The 19,463-nt window shown below is 43.1% G+C and overlaps 1 protein-coding gene across 5 annotated transcripts in view; it reads left to right on the top strand.

Moving 5' to 3' along the window:
* Nucleotides 1–19,463, top strand: part of CABIN1 (calcineurin binding protein 1) — a 257,070-nt gene that overhangs the window by 59,390 nt on the left and 178,217 nt on the right. For 3 of the 5 annotated variants that reach the window (XM_089775176.1, XM_075897952.2, XM_075897953.2), the window contains exons 20-26: nt 2,155–2,316; nt 4,144–4,350; nt 4,625–4,770; nt 8,751–9,012; nt 10,502–10,762; nt 11,544–11,695; nt 12,299–12,477. In XM_089775176.1, coding sequence (XP_089631302.1) covers nt 2,155–2,316; nt 4,144–4,350; nt 4,625–4,770; nt 8,751–9,012; nt 10,502–10,762; nt 11,544–11,695; nt 12,299–12,477 — 1,369 coding nt within the window. The remainder of the gene's footprint in view (nt 1–2,154; nt 2,317–4,143; nt 4,351–4,624; nt 4,771–8,750; nt 9,013–10,501; nt 10,763–11,543; nt 11,696–12,298; nt 12,478–19,463) is intronic. The other 2 variants (XM_075897954.2, XM_075897955.2) reach the window with 1 other exon arrangement.

The following is a 19,463-nucleotide window of genomic DNA, read 5'->3' on the forward strand; positions in this document are numbered from 1 at the left end:
TGCAAGGGGAATGAGGGGAGTGTCTTTCTGCTTCTCAGTCAGAAGCCATGTCATTGAGGGTTTGGTTTTTTGTTTTTGCTTCTCACTTGTGTGCGGCCTCCAACTGATTTTTCAGTGGGTCAATAGCTCCTGCCAAAAAAAGGTTCTCTACCCCATCCTAGAGAAACACAGACCTGTCTGGTCCAGGTGGCTCCCATGCAGTAAACTGGCCAGGATAGGGCTGGGGAAAATATGATCTGCAGGCCAGATCTGTCATGGACGTAGAGGGGAGCCTGCCTGCCTGCCCCTCCCCCAAGCATGCTGCTCAGAAAAGTGTCTGCAGTGTGCTGTTGTCTTTGAAGAGCTGCAAGCCTGGAGGAAAGGGAAGAGAGGCTTTGCATGCTGCTTTAGAGCTGGGGATGAGGGATTCAGTACACAGGCTGCCCAGGAAAGAGAGGACTACCCCAGCTCTCTCTCACTGCAGCAGCTTGGGACCAGGTGAGCTTCATGGCTGCAGCAGGCTCTGCTAAGAATGATTATTATTAAAAACTGACCAAGGGCAGAGGAGGCTGTACTGGTCACTGTTCAAATAATAATTCTGTCAAATTATATTTGAGTGTTTATGCACTTTGCATTGGGTGGGCATGCCTTGCTTTTACTATAGTATTCTTTAATAATTTATTCCTTCGTTTCACCCTAATCACTATTTACCTCCATTTTACATTGTCAATTTAAAAACAATTTCCATTACATTTCCTGTGGTATTCTTCCGATTGCAAACCTGTCTCCAGGCTTCACAGTGGCTGGCTGCAATTCTGCTCCTGCCACCACTAGCCTGACCTTCCCCCCACTGCTCCCGTGCTGCTGCTTCTGTATCAGAGGCAGCAGCATGGCAGGGGGGAGGTAGCATGCAGGAGCCGGAACATGTGGGAACTGAAGCTGCAGCTGAGCTAATTAGGGAAAGGTTAAGCAGTAAGCATCATCTGAAATGGGTAATGCTTATCAATTCTGGTTAACTGGTAACCAGTGGGAGCTGAAGCAGCTTTCTGCTTGACACTGGCAGGGTCTGCTCCAGCCCCACAGGGAGCCTGCTGCAAACAAGGGCTGCTCTCACCCAGAGCAGCCTCTGTCTGCGGGCACCCAGAGTCCGCTGCAGGCAGGGGCTGCTCTGTCAGGAAATGGCATCCGGAATTTGCATGGCCAGCTCTCAACAGTGTGTGTGTCTGTCATTGTCACAAACATACTCTTCCTTCATTCTCATCTTCCAGCCCAACATGTATGTGGGGGTTGGTGGTTATTTATTTTACTGCTTGCAAAGTGGGTTAGTTTTGGTTTTGACTAATCTGTGCATTTCATCATTTTCATTTCTCTCTTAAGCTTAAATTTAATTCTTTGGGTAGTGAATTAAAAAATGTCCAACTTGTCATGTGTGGAATAATTATCTCTATGGTAATCGCTGCTCCTGGAAGTGGCTGGCATGTCCCTGGAGCCCCTGAGAGAGGCAGAGCAGGGGGTCTTCACATGCTGTCCTTGCCTGCAGATACCACAACTTCAGCTCCCATTGATCAATAATAGGGAATCATGGCCAGTAGAAGCTCTGGGTTCAGTGCTTGTAGATGAGGGGGCAGCACATGGCGCCATGGAGCCATTGCTCTACATGCCAGCTGCTTTCAGGAGTGGGGCTGGAACAGGGCAGAAATAACCCCGCCTTAACCCCATTGCTCTACCACCCAGAAACCATCTCAGTTAAATGGTGCCCAGCCAGATTCTGCTTCTTGAACCCTTGTCCTAGCCTGAACCTCCTCATGCATCCAACACCCAGCCCCAGATAGGAGTCCTTTGCACCCAAACGCCTTCCCAGACCTTGCACCCTGAAAGCCCTCCTGGACCCTACTCACCCATACTGAGCTAAGCCTGGAGCCCCTCCCACACTCTGAACCCTTTGACCCAAGACCAAAGCCTGCACCTCAGCCTCCTACCTCAGCATGGTGAAAGTGAGTGAGGATGGAGGAGGAAGGGGGATGGAGTGAGGTTAAAAAGGTTGGAGACCACTGGCTCTTATACTGTATTCCTCAACGTAGTATATGAGTACCATATTTAGGAAAATAGGAAGCATTTAATTTAATGTGAAATTAAGTTATCAGACTTTGGGTTATAATGCTTGTGATATTTTAGGTGTGGGTGCTGCAAAAGGAGCTTACAGTATCAACCTCTGAAGATACTCATCCCTACAAAGAAGAACTGGAGACAGCCCTTGAACAATGTTTCTACTGTTTGTATAGCTTCCCAAGTAAAAAAAGCAAAGCAAGGTACCTGGAAGAGCATTCTGTGCAGCAGGTAAGATAAACTCAACTTATCTTTACAATAGCATCTTAGAATGCTGGAGAACATGGTTTTTTCCTTTGTCAATGTGTTGAGCTGAATTAATGGGAATGATTCGTAATAGTAAGGACCATTTTTTCCAGTCCTGTGATTAATTTCCTTTGTATCAGGTAGAAATGATGAAAAAATTCCATGGGTCCCTAATAGGTTATAAGCATGGAATAAGAGGGCTAAATATTGGAAATAAAGCCAATTGTAGCTTTATCCATGATATAATATCCCAGACATCTTACTATTGATGAATATGGAAAATGCACAGTTTAAAGTGATGCTGGTAAAATGAATTTTACCCCCAACCCCCCCATTTAATTGATTAGTGCCTCTGAAATCATAATGTGACTAACCCTATTAATAATTTTGTAGTGCAGTTTGCTGAATAATAGCTGTGTTTTCCTGATCATAGTCTGTCAGTAAATTCTTTTCAAACTTTCTCATCCCATCTAGTGATATGCTAGAGGGCCACAAGAAGTGGTTTAGGTAGACAGCTTTGCAAGACTAATAAAAAGGAATAAAGGAATAGGAAGAACAAAGAAAAACAGAAATGTGGGAGAAGAGAATCCCTCCTGCTGGAAACAACATTTCCTGTCTAAAAAAGATGGAAAACTCTGGGTGAAATCCTGGCCCCACTGAAGTAAATGACAAAACTCCCATTGACTTCTCTGGGGCTACAATTTCACCCTGTCTTCAGAAAAGCAGATTCCAAAGTTACACAAGCAATAGGGAAGCATAATTCATTTATCTTAAAATAGGAAAACTGCAAACACGTAAACATTATTTTAAATGATGAAAAAATGGTGATGGGACAAGGTTGTGACTGACTATTTTACTGTTTGATTTGCAAATGCTTTCAACACTGTTATTGCTGGAGAAGCCCCTGGAATTTTCCTTCTGTATTACATAGATTTGTTGTTTCAAAATCTGTAGCAAATGTAGTTCTTTATGTCTGTCTTATCCCACGCCTTCCATGTCAGTTTGTATCAGCTGCAATGGAGGTATAAATGCGTGCCTCCAACTGTCCTGTTTCCCAGGGAGGTTTAAGCAGAGTCTCTAAGGGTATGTCTACACTACCCTCCTAGTTCGAACTAGGAGGGTAATGTAGGCATACCGCACTTGCAAATGAAGCCCGGGATTTGAATTTCCCGGGCTTCATTTGCATAAACTGGGCACCGCCATTTTTAAATCCCTGCTCGTTCGAACCCTGTGCTGCGCGGCTACACGCGGCACGAACTAGGTAGTTCGGACTAGGCTTCCTAGTCCAGACTAGGCTTCCTAGTCCGAACTACCGTTACTCCTCGTGGAATGAGGAGTAACGGTAGTTCGGACTAGGAAGCCTAGTCCGAACTATCTAGTTCGTGCCGCGTGTAGCCGCGCAGCACAGGGTTCGAACGAGCAGGGATTTAAAAATGGCGGTGCCCAGTTTATGCAAATGAAGCCCGGGAAATTCAAATCCCGGGCTTCATTTGCAAGTGCGGTATGCCTACATTACCCCGCTAGTTTGAACTAGCAGGGTAGTGTAGACATACCCCAACTCTTCAAGTAAGTAAAGCTATCCCTGTTAAAAGCATTTGTTGAGTTATAGTTGGGAGCTTTACACTGTAATTACTATGTTGAACAGAATATTTTTAATAATGCCTTTGGATCTTCCATTCTGGGAAGCTTCTGCTGGTTTCCAGCTGATGTAATGATTTATTTTATGCTATTTAAAAAAAAAATCCCTATCTTTCGACTTTTTGAGACAATTTCTTTCTTTCTCTCTCTTTTTTTCCCCCTCCTTCTCTTAAGGTGGATCTGATGTGGGAAGATGCATTATTTATGTTTGAATATTTTAAGCCCAAAACCCTCCCTGAATTTGATAGTTACAAGACCAGCACTGTATCTGCAGATCTGGCCAACCTTCTGAAGAAGATTGCTACAATTGTTCCTCGAACAGACAAACCGATGTTAAGCTTAGATGATGTCTCTGGCTATATTGAAGGAACCTTCAGCAAGGTTAATTGTGTTTAAAAAACTTCAAGAGGAAGAAATGGTTGTGTAGTTTTGCTTTCACAGTAAGGGATTGTTGGGTGATACCTGATTTGGCATTTGATGCTCACAAAATCACATTTTAATTGGGTTAGAATGGCCTTTCCAAAGCTTGCAGTTTTATAAGGAAAAGGTACAATGTATATGAATATGGATAGATTTAGGGATGTGGAGAAGTAGTAACATATACACAACTATTTTAGAATGTGCTTCAGAGGCATCTGAGGTTTTCTCTTTACAGGTACCATCTCTCCCTGAGGGTGCAGACTACTCTCCTCCAGTGGTGACTGAGCTGTATTACCTCTTGGCAGACTATCACTTCAAGAATAAAGAGCAATCTAAGGCCATTAAATTCTACATGCATGACATCTGTATTTGTCCAAATAGGTCAGTGGTGTTCATTTCCTTCAATTCAACAGTGCTGAAATGAGGGATAAGTCAGGGGTTTTGTTCTATTTGGAAAGTAATAACATTTTCTGATGTTTATTGTTAGAACTAAGTTGTATCTGCAGGAGCATCTGGGAGGGAAAAACTATGAATTATTTGACATTTTCCTTTGGTTTGTGAGAGAACCAGAATTCAGAGAGTAGGAGAAATTGAATTAAAATCAGGAAGAGCAAGAAGTACAATGACTTGACTTCCTTTTCTTTTTTATTCATTCATTTCCCTGAGTGGGGATTACAGACAGTAAGAAATGGAAACTACCTGCATAATACAAATACCTATTTTAGAATCGTAGAATCTTAGAACACCAGAACTGGAAGGGACCTTGAAAGGTCATCAAATCCAGTTCCCTGCTCTCACAGCAGGACCAAGCACCATCTAGATCAGTGGTCTCCAACCTTTTTACGCCCAAGATCACTTTTTAAATGTCAGAACAAGCCAAGATCTACCCCATCCTTTCCCTAAGACTCCACCCCTTCCTTGAAGCCCTGCCCTCTCTGTTCTCCTCCTCTCCATCACTTGCTAACCCTGACCCTTATACATTCTCAGGGTATGACTATGTGGCCACTTTTTTCCGATTCTTCTGTAGGAAGAGGTTTTTTCAACATTTGGCCGGTCTAGACTGGGCCAAATGTTAGAAAAACCCCTTCTTTCGGAAGTCCCCTTATTCCTCGTGGAATGGGAAATACAGGGGTTGCCGATAGAGCGTGTTTGCTCTTCTGCTAAAAAAAAGCAGAAGAACAAACATGTCCCTGGATGCAGAAGAGTTTTTCTGGGATACGGTATCCCGGAAAAAACTCCTGTAGTCTAGCTGTACCCTCACTGGGTTGAGACAGGAGGTGCGGGCTCTGGGGTGGGAATGAAGGATTTGGGTGTGGGAAGGGGGGAGAGGTGCAAGCTCTGGGAGGGAATTTGGATGCAGGAGGAGGTGGAGAAAGTTGCTGGCTTGGGGAAGGGGCTCCAGGCTGGGGAGTGTTGGGGTCAGATGGAGGGTTGGGGTACTGAGCAAGCCACGGGCTTGTGGATGTGAGGGTGCAGGAGTTTGGGTTGGGGTATGTGAGGGGCTCAGGGCAGAGGAGTTGGGTGGGAGTATGATGGGCTCAGGATACAGATTTGCGGTGTGTGGATGATGCAGAAGTGTTGTGGCAAACTGAGGATGTGGGGGTGCAGGAGTTTGGGGATGTGAGAGGCTCAAGGTGGGGTTCCAGTGTGTGATAGGCTCAGATTTGGGATTGGGGGGTGGTACAGGAGTGTTATGATTCTGAGGCCAGAAGGGGGCTTGGCCCCAATTGGGGGCTTGTTAACCAGACTTCATTTTTAAATAAAATACGATGTCAAACACAAAGTTTCAGCATTGAGTTTATTTATGAGCAGGGCAGGGAACCTGTTTTGAGTCGGAGTCACTGACGCACAGAAAATTCAGTTGGGGCCACACAAGTGAGATGCAAAAAACAAAAACAAAACCCAACTTCTCCAAAACCCCCGAAGCCTCACTAATGTGGCCCCAACTGTGCTGGTTGGAGCAGGGGACATGGTACTGAGGAAGGATGCTCAGGGTAGGGATGGGATGCAAGTGGGGGCAGGGTACCAGGGGGGACAGGGGACAGTGCCAGTGGGTGCTGTGGCAGGGGACAGGGTGTTGGTGGAGGTAGGGGACAGGCTGATGGGGCAGGTAGCAGGCTGCCAGTGGGTGCTGCAGCAGAGGGCAGGGTGTTGGTGGGGGCAGGGAACAGGGAGTCCCTGGCACTCGCCTCCTCCGAGGACTCTTACCACGCTCCCCCCCTCCCCCCCCACACAGAGGAAGCATATCCTGGAACTCACCTGCTCTGAGAACTTCTCCTTCCTCTCACCCTTGCCCCCGGCAGGGGAGACATGTCCCAGCACTCACCTGCTCCGGGGTCTCCTACCCTCTCATCCCTCCCCCCCACTTCCCGCAGAGGAGGGAAGTCTGCACACTCCTCCTCCAGGGACTCCTACACTCCCTCTGCCCCTCCACCCCCCGCACAGGAAGTCCCTGGCATGTCATAGACATGCATCAGGCGCACAGCTGCGGGACTTCTGTCCACCCTGCAGGAAGCTGGCGCTACCTCCATTGTTGCTGGAAGTAGGCAGTGGAGCTTCTTGGGGGTGGGGGAAATGGGGGAGCCCGGAACTCCTTGCGATCGACTGGTCGGGCCCTTGCTGATCGACTAGTTGGTGACCATGGATCTAGATCATCCCTGGTAGATATCTGTGTAACCTGCTCTTCAATATCTCCAGAGATGGAGATTCCACAACCTCCCTAGGCAATTTATTCCAGTGTTTAACCACTTAGGAATTTTTTCTTAATGTCTAACCTAAACCTCCTTTGCTTTAATTTAAGCCCATTGCTTCTTGTCCTATTGTCGGAGGTCAAGGAGAACAATCTCTTTCCTCCTTGTAACACCCTTTATGTACAGGCAGTCCCCGGGTTACATGGAGTTATCGTTGAGTCTTCCAGTGTAGGAAATGCGATTGTCCAAGTGTTGAAATCTTGAATTGATGACTTACAATAAGACTTCAAGAACGTATTAATAAAAAGTTGTGCTTTTCTTGAGAAAAATGCTAACAGGCTTTAGCCCTCTGAGTGTCACTTTATAATTCTGTGCCACAGACTGCCATTAATTTGTTACAATTAATTGTCTAGAAAAGAATACCAGTTGTATTGCAACTGGTATTTTCATCCCAGTTACTTGGCACATTACCTTTTAATTTGACATTGAGTTCAATTTTATTTCAATGTCGATGTGCAGAAACTTTAAAAGCGTTTTATGTGTGTGTATATATATATATATATAGAGAGAGAGAGAGAGAGAGAGAGAGAGAGAGAGAGAGAGAGAGAGAGAATACCTTTGAATTTACTGTCACTTAAAAGTAAGGGTATGATTTAGTCACACAGGTCATGGATTCTGTGACTTTAATGGAGCTCTGTGGCTGCAGGCTAGAGCTGGAGCTGTTCTCTCCACAGCAGCAAGGACAGTCAGTCATCTTCTCCCGCCCCCGCCCCCCCGCAGTGAGGACCAGAGCTGTCCTTCCCCGTCTCCGTGACAGCAGGACCTATTCGTCCCCTGCCCTCAGTGATTTTTTAGTACAAGTTATGAAAAAATTGTGAGCTTTCATGATTTTTTATTTTTAGTCTGCAAACTGTCCTTGACTTGTAATAAAAATAACTGACAAAATCTTAACCTTACTTATAGGTGTAGTGCTTCATCTTGAAGTATTGTTGCACAAGGTAGTTTTTGCCATTCGTTAAGATTTTCCCAGAGTGAGATTTTTTGGTTCCTAGTCATGTTGATGTCAAGAAAGCATAATGATAGTAAAGACAATGTCATCCAGTCCTGCAATACAGAACGTTGTGTATCTTGCCGCCTGTTGGTCAAGATTTGCTAATTTTTGGTGATTAGGATGAAAGGGCACCATATTTTGTTTTGATAGCATAGTTTCTGAGAGAAGAAGCTGTTGGTAATGGAACTATTCAAACTTGGACAGACTGGATTTATATGAAAAGACACCAGTTATCCCATTATTTGTTTTCAGTTTTCTTTGATGATGGTTCTTTGGGGCAGTATTAGGTTATCAAGAAAATGGATTTTTCAAAATCAGTATATATGTTTTATCCATTTTAACTGTTTTTCTGTTTCATGCATTTCTAGACCAGGTTCCTCACTCAGCTGAAATAGAAAATGAGGTCAGAGGAAGCATTTTCAGTAAATTTTGAGAATAGTAAAGGTTAGATATGTATGGTGTGTCTCAAATGCCACAAACAGGAGGATGTGCTGCAAGAATATAGTTTTGGACAGTCCTGTGATGAAAGAAGGAAATATCAGGAGAAACAGCAAAAGAAATAATCACACTCATTTAAGACTTAGTAGTGAGTAGTTTTTTGTCTGTTCTTTCTTGCATAGATTTGATTCTTGGGCTGGCATGGCACTGGCTAGAGCAAGTCGAATTCAGGACAAGTTGAACTCCAATGAGCTGAAGAGTGATGGCCCGATTTGGAAGCACTCTACTCCTGTCCTCAATTGCTTCAAACGAGCCCTGGAGATTGATAGCTCCAATCTTTCTCTCTGGATAGAATATGGCACCATTTCCTATGCCCTGCATTCTTTTGCATCCCGGCAGCTTAAGCAGTGGAAGTTAGAACTTCCCCCTGAAGTTGTACATCAGGTGGGGTTAAGTTAGAGCTGTGTGAAATGCTTATTTAAACCTTATAGGCTTTCTGATTGAAGTATTCAGTACTATTGGTGGGAGTAATGGATCAGGCCAGGGTCCCGAATCTGTCCAGGATCAGAGTGAGACCAACCTGCCTCACCACAAGCAAGCAGAAGAGGTTAAATCTGGCCTGGGCCCTGGCATTTCAAATTGGCAGTGCAGCATGGAGCTCCGGGGTCAGCTCTGAGTCCCCCGCTGACCCAGGCTACATGCTACGGTGCCACTTTGAAATGCACAAGAGCCCCCGCTGGGGACTCTTGTACATTTCAAAGCTGCCATGCTGTGTGCAGCCCCGAAGTCAGTGGGACTTCCCGCTGGCACCAGGCTGTCCCTGGAGTTCCACATTCCTCCTTTGAAATGTACAAGATCCCTAGCTGGGGCTTTTGTACATTTCAAAGGAGAAATGCAGAAGTGCCTATCGAGTAGTCAAGTAGTCAATGGAAATTCCATCAACTACTCAACTAGTAAATTAACCGTTACTTAATATCTTTAGTACTTACTCAGGAATTGAGTGGACAGAGTGTGTAACCTGTGTAACAGAGTAAATAATATGGTACTGACCATTCAACTTTAGTTTCCATGCATGAAATCATCATATTTCTTTAAAATGGTTTCACTCTTCTTTTTAAAATGATATGTTATAAGGCTTTGAGAAGGCTAAGCTTCCACTGTAACAAAAGTTGTTAGAACAGAGTGATTTTTGGTTTCAGGTATATATCTGTTTAAAAACAAACACAAAGCATTGTTGTTGTATACCAAACCATAATCAAAGGGGTTTTCCTTAAATTATGTAAAATGGGACAGAGATGTTTCAAGAATATTTTTCTGTGCAAGGACGCTGTATGTTACATTGAAATTCTGTAAAATAAAGCAACATTTTTCCAGACAGTACTTTAGATGCTGTCATGACTTCATACTTTATAGATATTTTTTAGTTCTCCCTTGCTGAAGGCTAACCTTAATTTATACTGCTGTTTTAGTAAAAAATCAATACTGCAGCCTTGCTTATAGGCTTTTTACCAACTATTACAAAATGTATTTTATTGTGTATTTTAATAAGCTGTGTTCTAGCAGACTATTAGTTGTAGAGAGAGGTAAATATCACTAATACTTATTTTTAAATAAATGTGTTGAGAGAATTACTTACAATGATGGATAATCACTATTAATTTCTCCATAAGTGTTTTATGTTTATACATTTTTCTTATTGCTTTATTTCAGTCATTGATATGAAAAGTGATTTAACTGGATGGAACAGATTCATATACACCACATTTTGAGTTTTCAGAAGTCATTTGAGTATTTGGGTACATTTTGTATGCTCTGCCATTAAAGTCAAAGGATTTTTAAATAGCCTATTGCTTTTGAGAACTTTCATACATTTCAGCATTGTTCATGCCATCTAAGGGTAAACTTGTGTTTTCAGCATCTTGTCCCATTGCAGATGGAAGAGCGACGAGACAGCATGTTGGAGACAGCCAAACTCTGCTTTACTTCGGCATCTCGCTGTGAGGGAGATGGAGATGAAGAGGAGTGGCTTATTCACTACATGCTGGGAAAGATTGCAGAGAAGCAAGAACAGCCTCCTGTTGTCTATCTGCTTCATTACAAACAGGCAGGTCACTACCTCCATGAGGAAGCTGCTAGGTATCCAAAGAAGATTCATTACCATAACCCACCAGAACTGGCCATGGAGGCATTAGAGGTAAAATGGGAAAACATATACAAAAGCCTAATGTCATGTCTACTAACTAAACTGAATCAAAATTTAAAAGCTGTTACCGTGTTTTCAGTATAATGAAAATGTTGATACACATGCATAGTTAACCAGTAGACACCATTTTCTGTTTATAACCCTATGATTTAAAATTTTGTTTTCTCCAGCTAGTTGAAATAACGATATTTATATTAGTAACATAGTGGCAATAGAAGCGCACTGTACCTTACAGATGGATATATATGCAAGACAAAACCCAAGAATCAAATGGAATTCCTAAATGCTTGCATTGTAAAGCCAGTTTATAAATGTGATGCTACTATTTATCACTACTTTAATAAGAGTCAGATTTAGCCACATAAAACTCATCAATCAGACTTTGAGGTTGGAATGTATGTGATTGATGTGAAATTCATCCCCTAACCCAGAGGCAGGACATGACTCCATTAGCTGACGTAATAGTCACAGACCCTCTGCACCTATTGTGCAGCTTGTTAAGAATATTGACCACATCAAGCATACAGTGACTTCCTCCCATGTGATTCCATTGCTTCATTCCATTGCCTAAAGGGAGCACATTTTTGTTTTGAAAACGTGCTATTTTCTTGAATTGGATAGACAGGAAATCTCTTGGAGAGTTACATATGACAGCAAATAGCTTGCTCTGCAAATTTCAGCAATTTCTGCAAAGCAAGGCCTACTTCTTGGAACTAGTTTCAGAAATTCTGAGCTCTCTGCTGATTTAATGGATTGTGTTTTGTATTCCTAGGTTTACTTCCGTCTTCATGCTTCCATCCTGAAACTCGTGGGGAAGCCAGACTCTGGGATAGATGCAGAGATATTAGTTACTTTCATGAAAGAGGCTTCTGAAGGACCATTTGCCAGGGGTGAAGAGAAGAACACCCCAAAAGTCACAGAAAAGTAAGTGCTAAATTCCAGAAAATAATCTGCAAGCCGTGCTTTTCCACACCCAGTGGGCTATGAGTGTAAAGATTAATATTTGTTCAGACAGATTCAAAAAATGGTGTCACAATCTATTACAGTAACAATGAATGTGCCAGCAGAAGTTATAAAATGTTAAGACTTCAACTCAGTCTTATGGTGTCTAGTGTTCCATGTTATAGAACTTACAGTACTGATTTTTTTGAGATCTCTGCAATCTAGGTACAGTGTAGGGAGGAAGGTTAACAAGAAAAGGAGACAACCCTATCTTTTGATCCCTGGTTTTGAAACCATTATTTTTGTTTAATTAGCAGATGCTTTACTTTAAAGTCCAATTTAATTTGTTGACATGAACTATCTAGCTTTGGTTTGTTAGTGGTTATAAAATAAAAATGTCTCAACGCAAACCATTAATGAGGATCCAGTTTTCATTTCTTTCCTGTGTCTTATGGTGAAAATGCATCTTGTTGGTGTTACTAATAGATTTGATTATATACAGAAGATAATGATGCAAGAGCAGCAGTCTCTTTCAGTTTCATTTATATTTCTTCCTTTCCATTTTTCTTTTCTTCCCCTCCCCAGGGAAAAGACTTGCATGATTGATGAAGATTCTCACTCGTCTGCTGGAACAGTGCCAGGCCCTGGGACTTCCCTCCCCTCATCCTCTGGTCCAGGTCTGACATCCCCACCTTACACAGCCACTCCAGTTGACCACGATTACGTCAAATGTAAAAAACCCCATCAGCAGGCAACGCCGGACGGTACAGTCCCTGTTCTCAATACTGCCAGCACAGGGAGGTGCTCTAATCATGTGGGGCTTGACCTGGGAAGATCAATCTGCTCTTTTCCATGAGGGTGATGGGTCTGTGGTAACACGGGCAATATTGCTGCTCATTAACTTCATAAATTCACATTACTCAGAGCTTTAAACAGAAAATTCAAAGTCGTCACCTTCCATCCAAACTAAATGGGAATTGGGGGTAGGATGGAGTATGAAAGTAATTAAATTTTTCCTTCAGTAACATTGTATAGCTTGAGCCAAACGTTTGCGTGTAGAGTTTGAGATAAGACTTGTGCTTAATTGATATTTTATACCTGATACTACTACTTGGTTAAATTCTGAGCAAATCAGTTAACTTTTTGTGATATTTCACCCAACAAATCCCACTAGAATTCATCCCATTTGGAATGAGGCAGGTGGCGACTGTATGAATATATTGCTTATCAAGGTGGTTTGCATGGTGGTCTAATAGACATTATCTCTTAATTTTTTCTTTATTATTTACAATAACTGGCTAGTAGCACATTTTTGTGGATCATAAAATAACAGCTGCTTGATTTAGAAAGAAAAGCAGTAAGGCAGCATAGTGGTGTCATTGCAATACAAATTAATAGAAATCTACTATTTAGGAAACCTGACGCTATGTTTTGGCAGGCAGTTTTGTTTCAGTATCACAGCTCTGGTGACCAGTTGAGCTTTGGCTACCAGCATTCATGCATGAAGTGCATATTCTGTAGAGCACTTCTGCAGCTGAGTGTTGATGGATTACAGCAGTGTTGGGGACCTTTTTTCAGTCAGGAGCCACTGAAAAATCAGTCAGGGACCACACTCAAGTAAAAAAGCCCCTCACTATTTACCTGCTCTTAGTGAGAAGCAAAACAAAAACCCTCCGTATTCACCTGCTCCCCATGCTTCCAAGGTGGAAAACAAAACCAGCCACCCCTCACTCACACCCAAGGCTCCAGTCTTCCCCCAGCTGCTGAGTGAGCTGGTGCTTGCACTTCCAGCCATGAAGTGGGAATGGGGCCAAGGCAGTGGGGTGAGCCAAGACTGATGCTCCAGCCTTGCAGGGTGAGCGCTGAGGATCAGGGCTTCTGGCCTGCGGTACAGAGTTGCCGCAGGCTGGATCAAATTAAGCCAGTGGTTGGATCCGTAGATTCTCCTCCCCGGATTAAAGCATTCTCCCCATGGAACTGCTGCTCTTCTTTGAGAGATGGCTCTGTGGGTGCTTCCCTCTAGGTGTTGGTGCAGCTTGTGACAGCGCGTCGGGGACCTCTGCCACCCAACCCTGCATCCCATCTGCAGCAGGATGAGACTCTGCCAGCCAGTAGAATAGAGAGGGTTTATTGCTTCTGTGAGGTTCAGCACAGCCCGGGTTCTATGCGAGCATCGAAGTGAGGGGCCAGGCAGCCTCAGATCCCTTGGGGTAGGGGTCCACAGGCCCCCAAACCCACAGTACTCAGTTTAGTCTTTTCTCTTCATGTTTTCCCAGACCAGACTGCCCAGCTCCCAGGCCCTGCCCCCCAGCCAGGTGGCCATCTCCGCCTCCCTTCCTTTGTCTCTCCTCCCGGGAAGAGCAGTGTTATCTCCTCAGGCTGGGACTAGGTGTCTGGGCCAATCCACATATGGGTGAGTCAGTGGGAATCACACATCACAGTGTGGGGGAACCCCGGGTTACAGAGCAGACAGCCCCCACTACCTCACACACTTCTGTGCCATTTTTCAGAGTCTTGTGGAGCAGTGTCCTTGCAGGCTGACATTGCGCATGCATGCCCCCCCTCGCCTCCAGTGTCTTCTCTACCACCTGAGATGGAGCTCTGCAGTGTTCTTCAGATCAAAAATGTTCATTATCAACCTTAATTGGATAAGAAGTTACGTCTTAATTACATATGTATATTTTTTTCTCCCCAATTCTAAACAAAACAAAAAAAAAATACTCACTTGCTTTTCTCTCGTTGTTTGTCATGATGCCTGGTTCACTAGATTTTAAGCAGTGCACGATATATAAGGACACTATACCAATATCAGACGGGCATTCTCAATGTACTGGATGCTTGGGGGAAGTCTGTGTTCCTCAAAAATGTGTCCATTGCTGCAAGTTAAATGTGAGGGGGTGAAAACACAGAGACCTAAGACTTAAAGTTATCCTGATGGAGAAGGCCATTTGCTCTGCCTGAGACCTAGGTTCTGAGCCCAGTATGGCCCAGTCTACTCCTGAATCTTCAACTCCAAGAAGACTACAAAAAAGTACCTGTCGTCTTTGCCTGATAAGGCTCCCCTGGCAGTTAGGTGCTCTGCATGGACTTCGGTGCCAACTGTGTCAACAGCACAGTGACTAAGCCCCTGTGACACACCAGGGATTTTTGGTACCTTCCACACCTCAAAATCTAGTAGCACACATTGCTTTGTTGCTGAGGCAATAGGCTTGAAGTTGTCTGCCTCTCTCCCACTGGCACCATACAGCAGCAACAGTGCCGAGCCACCTGTACCAGTGCCAAGCCTAGCACTATGTATCGTTACAGCATTGCCAAACGAAGATACCAATACGTGACCCTTCATAGACCGAGGGACAGGAGAAACCTGCTACATCTCAAATGCAACCATCTGCCCCCAACATTCGAATGCGTTACTGAAGTGTAGGTATACCAGTCCACTGCTTCTCCCTTATCCAGAAGACTTGTTATCCTATCAAAGAAACCTATCAGATTGGTTTGACATGATTTGTTCTTAGGCAATAGTCAGCATGGGATTTGTTATCACCTTATTATCTTTCAGTCATTTGCAGATGGATTCCTTAATTACTTGCTCCATTATCTTGCCTGGCACAGAAGTTAAGCTGACTGATCAGTAGATTCTTGAGTTGTTCTTATTTCCCCTTTTATACATGGGCACTATATTTTTCCTTTTCCAGTCTTCTGGAATCTTTCCCGACATCCATAACTTTTCAAAGATGATAGCTAAAGACTCAGATACCTCCTCTATCTGTGCCTCGAGTATTCTAAGATGCATTTCATCAGGCCCTGATGAGTTGAAGACATCTAACTTTATTAAGTATTTTTTATCTTCTAAACTTAACCCATTTCCACTAGCATTCACTATGTTAGGTATCCTGTCACCATCAATCTTCTTCACAAAAGTCGAAGCAAGGAAGTTAAGCACCTCTGCCATTTCCAAGTTTCCTGTTATTGGTTCTCCCTCTTCAATGAGCAGTTGTCCTTGTTTTCACATGACTATACATCCATCTCACAAAGCAGTCTCTACCTCTATAGCCTACCTATGGAAGGATCCAATTGTAGACATTTGTAGAGCTGCCACACGGGCCTCTAAACACACCATTGCAAAACACTACACATTCCTCTGAGGTCTTTTCTCTGATACTGCTTTGCTATCCGTGGCTTTTCTGAGAGATCCAAAGTGCCCACTACCTTTAAATGTACTATTTTATAGCAGTGTTTCTCAAAGTGGTCCACAAAACCACTTTGAGAAACCTATTAGCTGGCCGTGCTGGTTTGTTTACTTACCAGTGCTGCAGCCACGGGGCCTCGCAGCTCCTCTTGGCTCTGTTTTGTCGTTTCCAGCCAAAGGGAGCCATGGGAAGCAGTGTGGATTGGGCCAATGCTTCCCATGGCTCCCCTTGGCTGCAAATGGCAGAACGGAGCCAATAGCAGTCGCAAGGCCCCCGTAGCTGTAGCACCAGTACGTAAACAAACTGGCACGGCCAGCTAATAAGTTTTTCAAAGTGGTTTTGCAGACCACTTGAAGAAACACTGCTTTATAGTCATCCTTGTGGATGCCCCACTATGGGTATTTCTCTCAAAGAAGAAGAGACGGTTATTTACTTGGCATTCTTTGAGATGAGTGTCCCTGTTGGTGCGTCACTACCCCTCTGTTTCAAAGTTTTTTGGTGGGGTATGTAGAGAAGGAATTGAGGGGGGAGCATGCATTCACAATGTCAGGGCACTGAAAGCTCATGAACCAGGCACTGTACCTGTATGGCCCACGAGTAGACTGCTTTAAAAGACTTGAGTTAATGGCACAGGGGCACACCAACACTTGCAGTGGAGCACCCACAGGGACATTCATCATGAAGTAAGTCAGTTACTCCATAGGTGAGTAACCTCCTCTCTCTGCTGTTACTTAAGGTATGTCTAGACTACATGCCTCTGTCAGCAGAGGCATGTAGATTAGGCTACCCGACATAGTCAATGAAGTGGGGATTTAAATAATCCCTGCTTCATTAAAATAAACATGGCCGTCACAGCGTGGCGGATCAGCTGATCGTCAGCACAGCGCGGTGGCTATGTTTATTTTAATGAAGTGGGGAGTATTTAAATCCCTGCTTCATTGACTATGTCGGGTAGCCTAATCTACATGCCTCTGCCGACAGAGGCATGTAGTCTCGGCATACCCTTAGATATGAGGCTAGTCATGCTATGCTTTCCTCTCTCCCCCCACTCAATTTGGAGACTGACGTTAGAAGTGAAAAATATATATATATAAAAAAAAGTATCCTGAAGTAATATGCACTGTGTGATTCAATTCTCTGTCAGACTACATATGCACAGGCCCTATGGTAGCTGAAATGTTCTCAGGAGACAAGAAAGCGTTCACTCACAGCAAAGTATTCTGGGTTGTGGCATACTAATTTTCCGAGGGGAGGAAGATGAACTGCTTCACAGAATCAGAAGATACAAGCTAAGGAGTCAAGGCTGAAGCAGCAATTCCAGACCTGCAAGCATGCCATAGCATAGTATAGTTGCTCTCACAACTTATTGAAATTTTCTATTTGCAGAAGTTTAGGTAGTGTGCGCTTTAGGAAGGTAGAGGGTGACTATTACAAGTAGAATTGCAAAACACTGCCCCAATCATAATGCCTTATAAATAGCTGGCAGAGCCAAATTACAGCAGCAGCACATTGAAAAGCCCCAGGAAATTAAAATATTTACCTAAAGCTGCTGTTGCAGATGGAGGAGTGCTAACAGGTTAAGAAGCTTAGAAGCTACTCACACGTGTGTGTGTGCGTGTGCGTGTGTGACCAATATTGCATTGCTTTGCATTAATTTGCATAATGCTTTTGTTAAAATATGTTCTGCTTTTAACTAAAGCACTACTGACATCTTTAACACAACTTAGTTGCTGCAGAAGTGTGGTGTCTATGTTTCCATTATATTGTTCCTAAAAATAGTCAAATTCTTATTTGCCTTTTTTTAAAACTTACTGCTTTCAGGAAACTTCTACTATTCTGACACCAATTGAAATGGCCCACATTGGCATTTTTCTTGAATAAAATAGTTTGGTCCAAATTCAGTACAGATATTTACTCCAAATGTTTTAGTATTTTTATGTGCTTCTCGCCATGGAATATGGTCACCTGACAAAATAAATGCCAGTAATTTAAGTGTATGCAGAAGAGCTCACACACATACATTCCCTCTTTTTGCATTACTACAAGCATATGTAATGCCAACGTATCTTTCTACTGCACTGTAGGTCAGCAGCTTGGTTGACTTTGAGAGAGAGAGTTTGTTCACAGACAAGAGCCCTTCACTGAAAATCACTGGACTCAAGTCCTCAAGTGTGCACCTCTACATAGCTAAAATGTAAAGGGCAAGCATTTATTTTCAGATGATGTAGCTGAATGTCCATGTAGTGTAGTTATATCCATGTTGATCCTGTATATTAGAGAGATATAATGCTGGGTGATCAAAGTATATTAGAGAAGGTGGGTGAGATAATGTATTTTATTGGACCAACTTCTGTCCCTCCCTCACCTTATCTCTCTCATATTGTACTATAACTACCCAGCATATTTCTATATTTGGGAAAAGATAGACAAAAAATTCAGAAATGGCTGCTATAATGAAGACCACTTTGAATCCTTGTAGTGCTGGTTTAGAGTATCAAGCTTTTTTAGACAAACTGGAAAATATAGAGCAATAAAAGCTTATAGACTAGTACAGTACACACATTTATAACCCTATCTCCCTACAGCAGCTGCTGACCTTCATTTTTCCTTCAGGAGGCAAGAAATATAGCTGAGTTGTGGTTAGTGTTTGCTGGCAATTTTGCATGAACAAAACAGGTGGCTGTTTCTCTCGGTGCTCTTTCTTACTCATTCTCCAGCAGTAGCACTTTTCCCTTGTGTTGTGTTAGCCCAGTATCTCCTTTCCTCTCTCCTTCACAATTAACAAGGATGAACAAAATGTATACCTCTTTTATTTATTTATTTAAATATTAATCTGGGATTCAATAGGACATTTACTTCACCTAGGATATCAGTACGTTTAGCTAGAAGGCCAACTTTCTACTGAATACATAGTGATTAAGCCTTGGATATGTGCAGTTCTTCACAGAGAGACAGGCAGAAAAACAGATGTTCAACCCTTACACTCACAGTTCAGCTAACTCCTGCTTTTAATATTGTAGATCATTCAGAAAAAGAAAATAAAAGTATCTAAATAAAAGCAGTCATTCAAATAAGAAATCTGGTTCCCAGAAGAGAACTGACAAGTATGTCTGTTTGCTGTCGTGTCTGTCTTTTGGATATGTTGATGTTCTACCAGTAAAGTGTTGTGTGAGAGGGCAGAAATTGCATGGAATGCCCATTGCTACTGTAGTGCTGAAAACATGTTGTTGTCTTTATCCTTGTCATTTACTGCTTTATGTTCAATTAGGTATGATCTTTTTTGTGTGTGTGTGTGTTTTATCTTTGCTTGATTGCTTTTGCAACCAATATTGCCCGTGCTGCCCCTAACCTTTATATAAATCTGTTCTTTAGACATTCTGTTCCTGCTTTTACCTGTCTCGGCTTGCTTCAATAATTGGCAAAAACTGCATGTTAAGCTCAATGGGAAAGGCTACTTGCTTTGTGCTGTGGTAGGAGTCTTTCTTCATAGTCTGTTGGTCTTGTGATTCCGCAAATGTTATAGAGTTTCACAGATTCTGTGAAGGAGATTCTCAAGGTAT

The sequence above is a fragment of the Pelodiscus sinensis genome, chromosome Z (assembly GCF_052426305.1).
Source record: "Pelodiscus sinensis isolate ZL-2025 chromosome Z, ASM5242630v1, whole genome shotgun sequence".
Classification (NCBI taxonomy): domain Eukaryota; kingdom Metazoa; phylum Chordata; order Testudines; family Trionychidae; genus Pelodiscus; species Pelodiscus sinensis.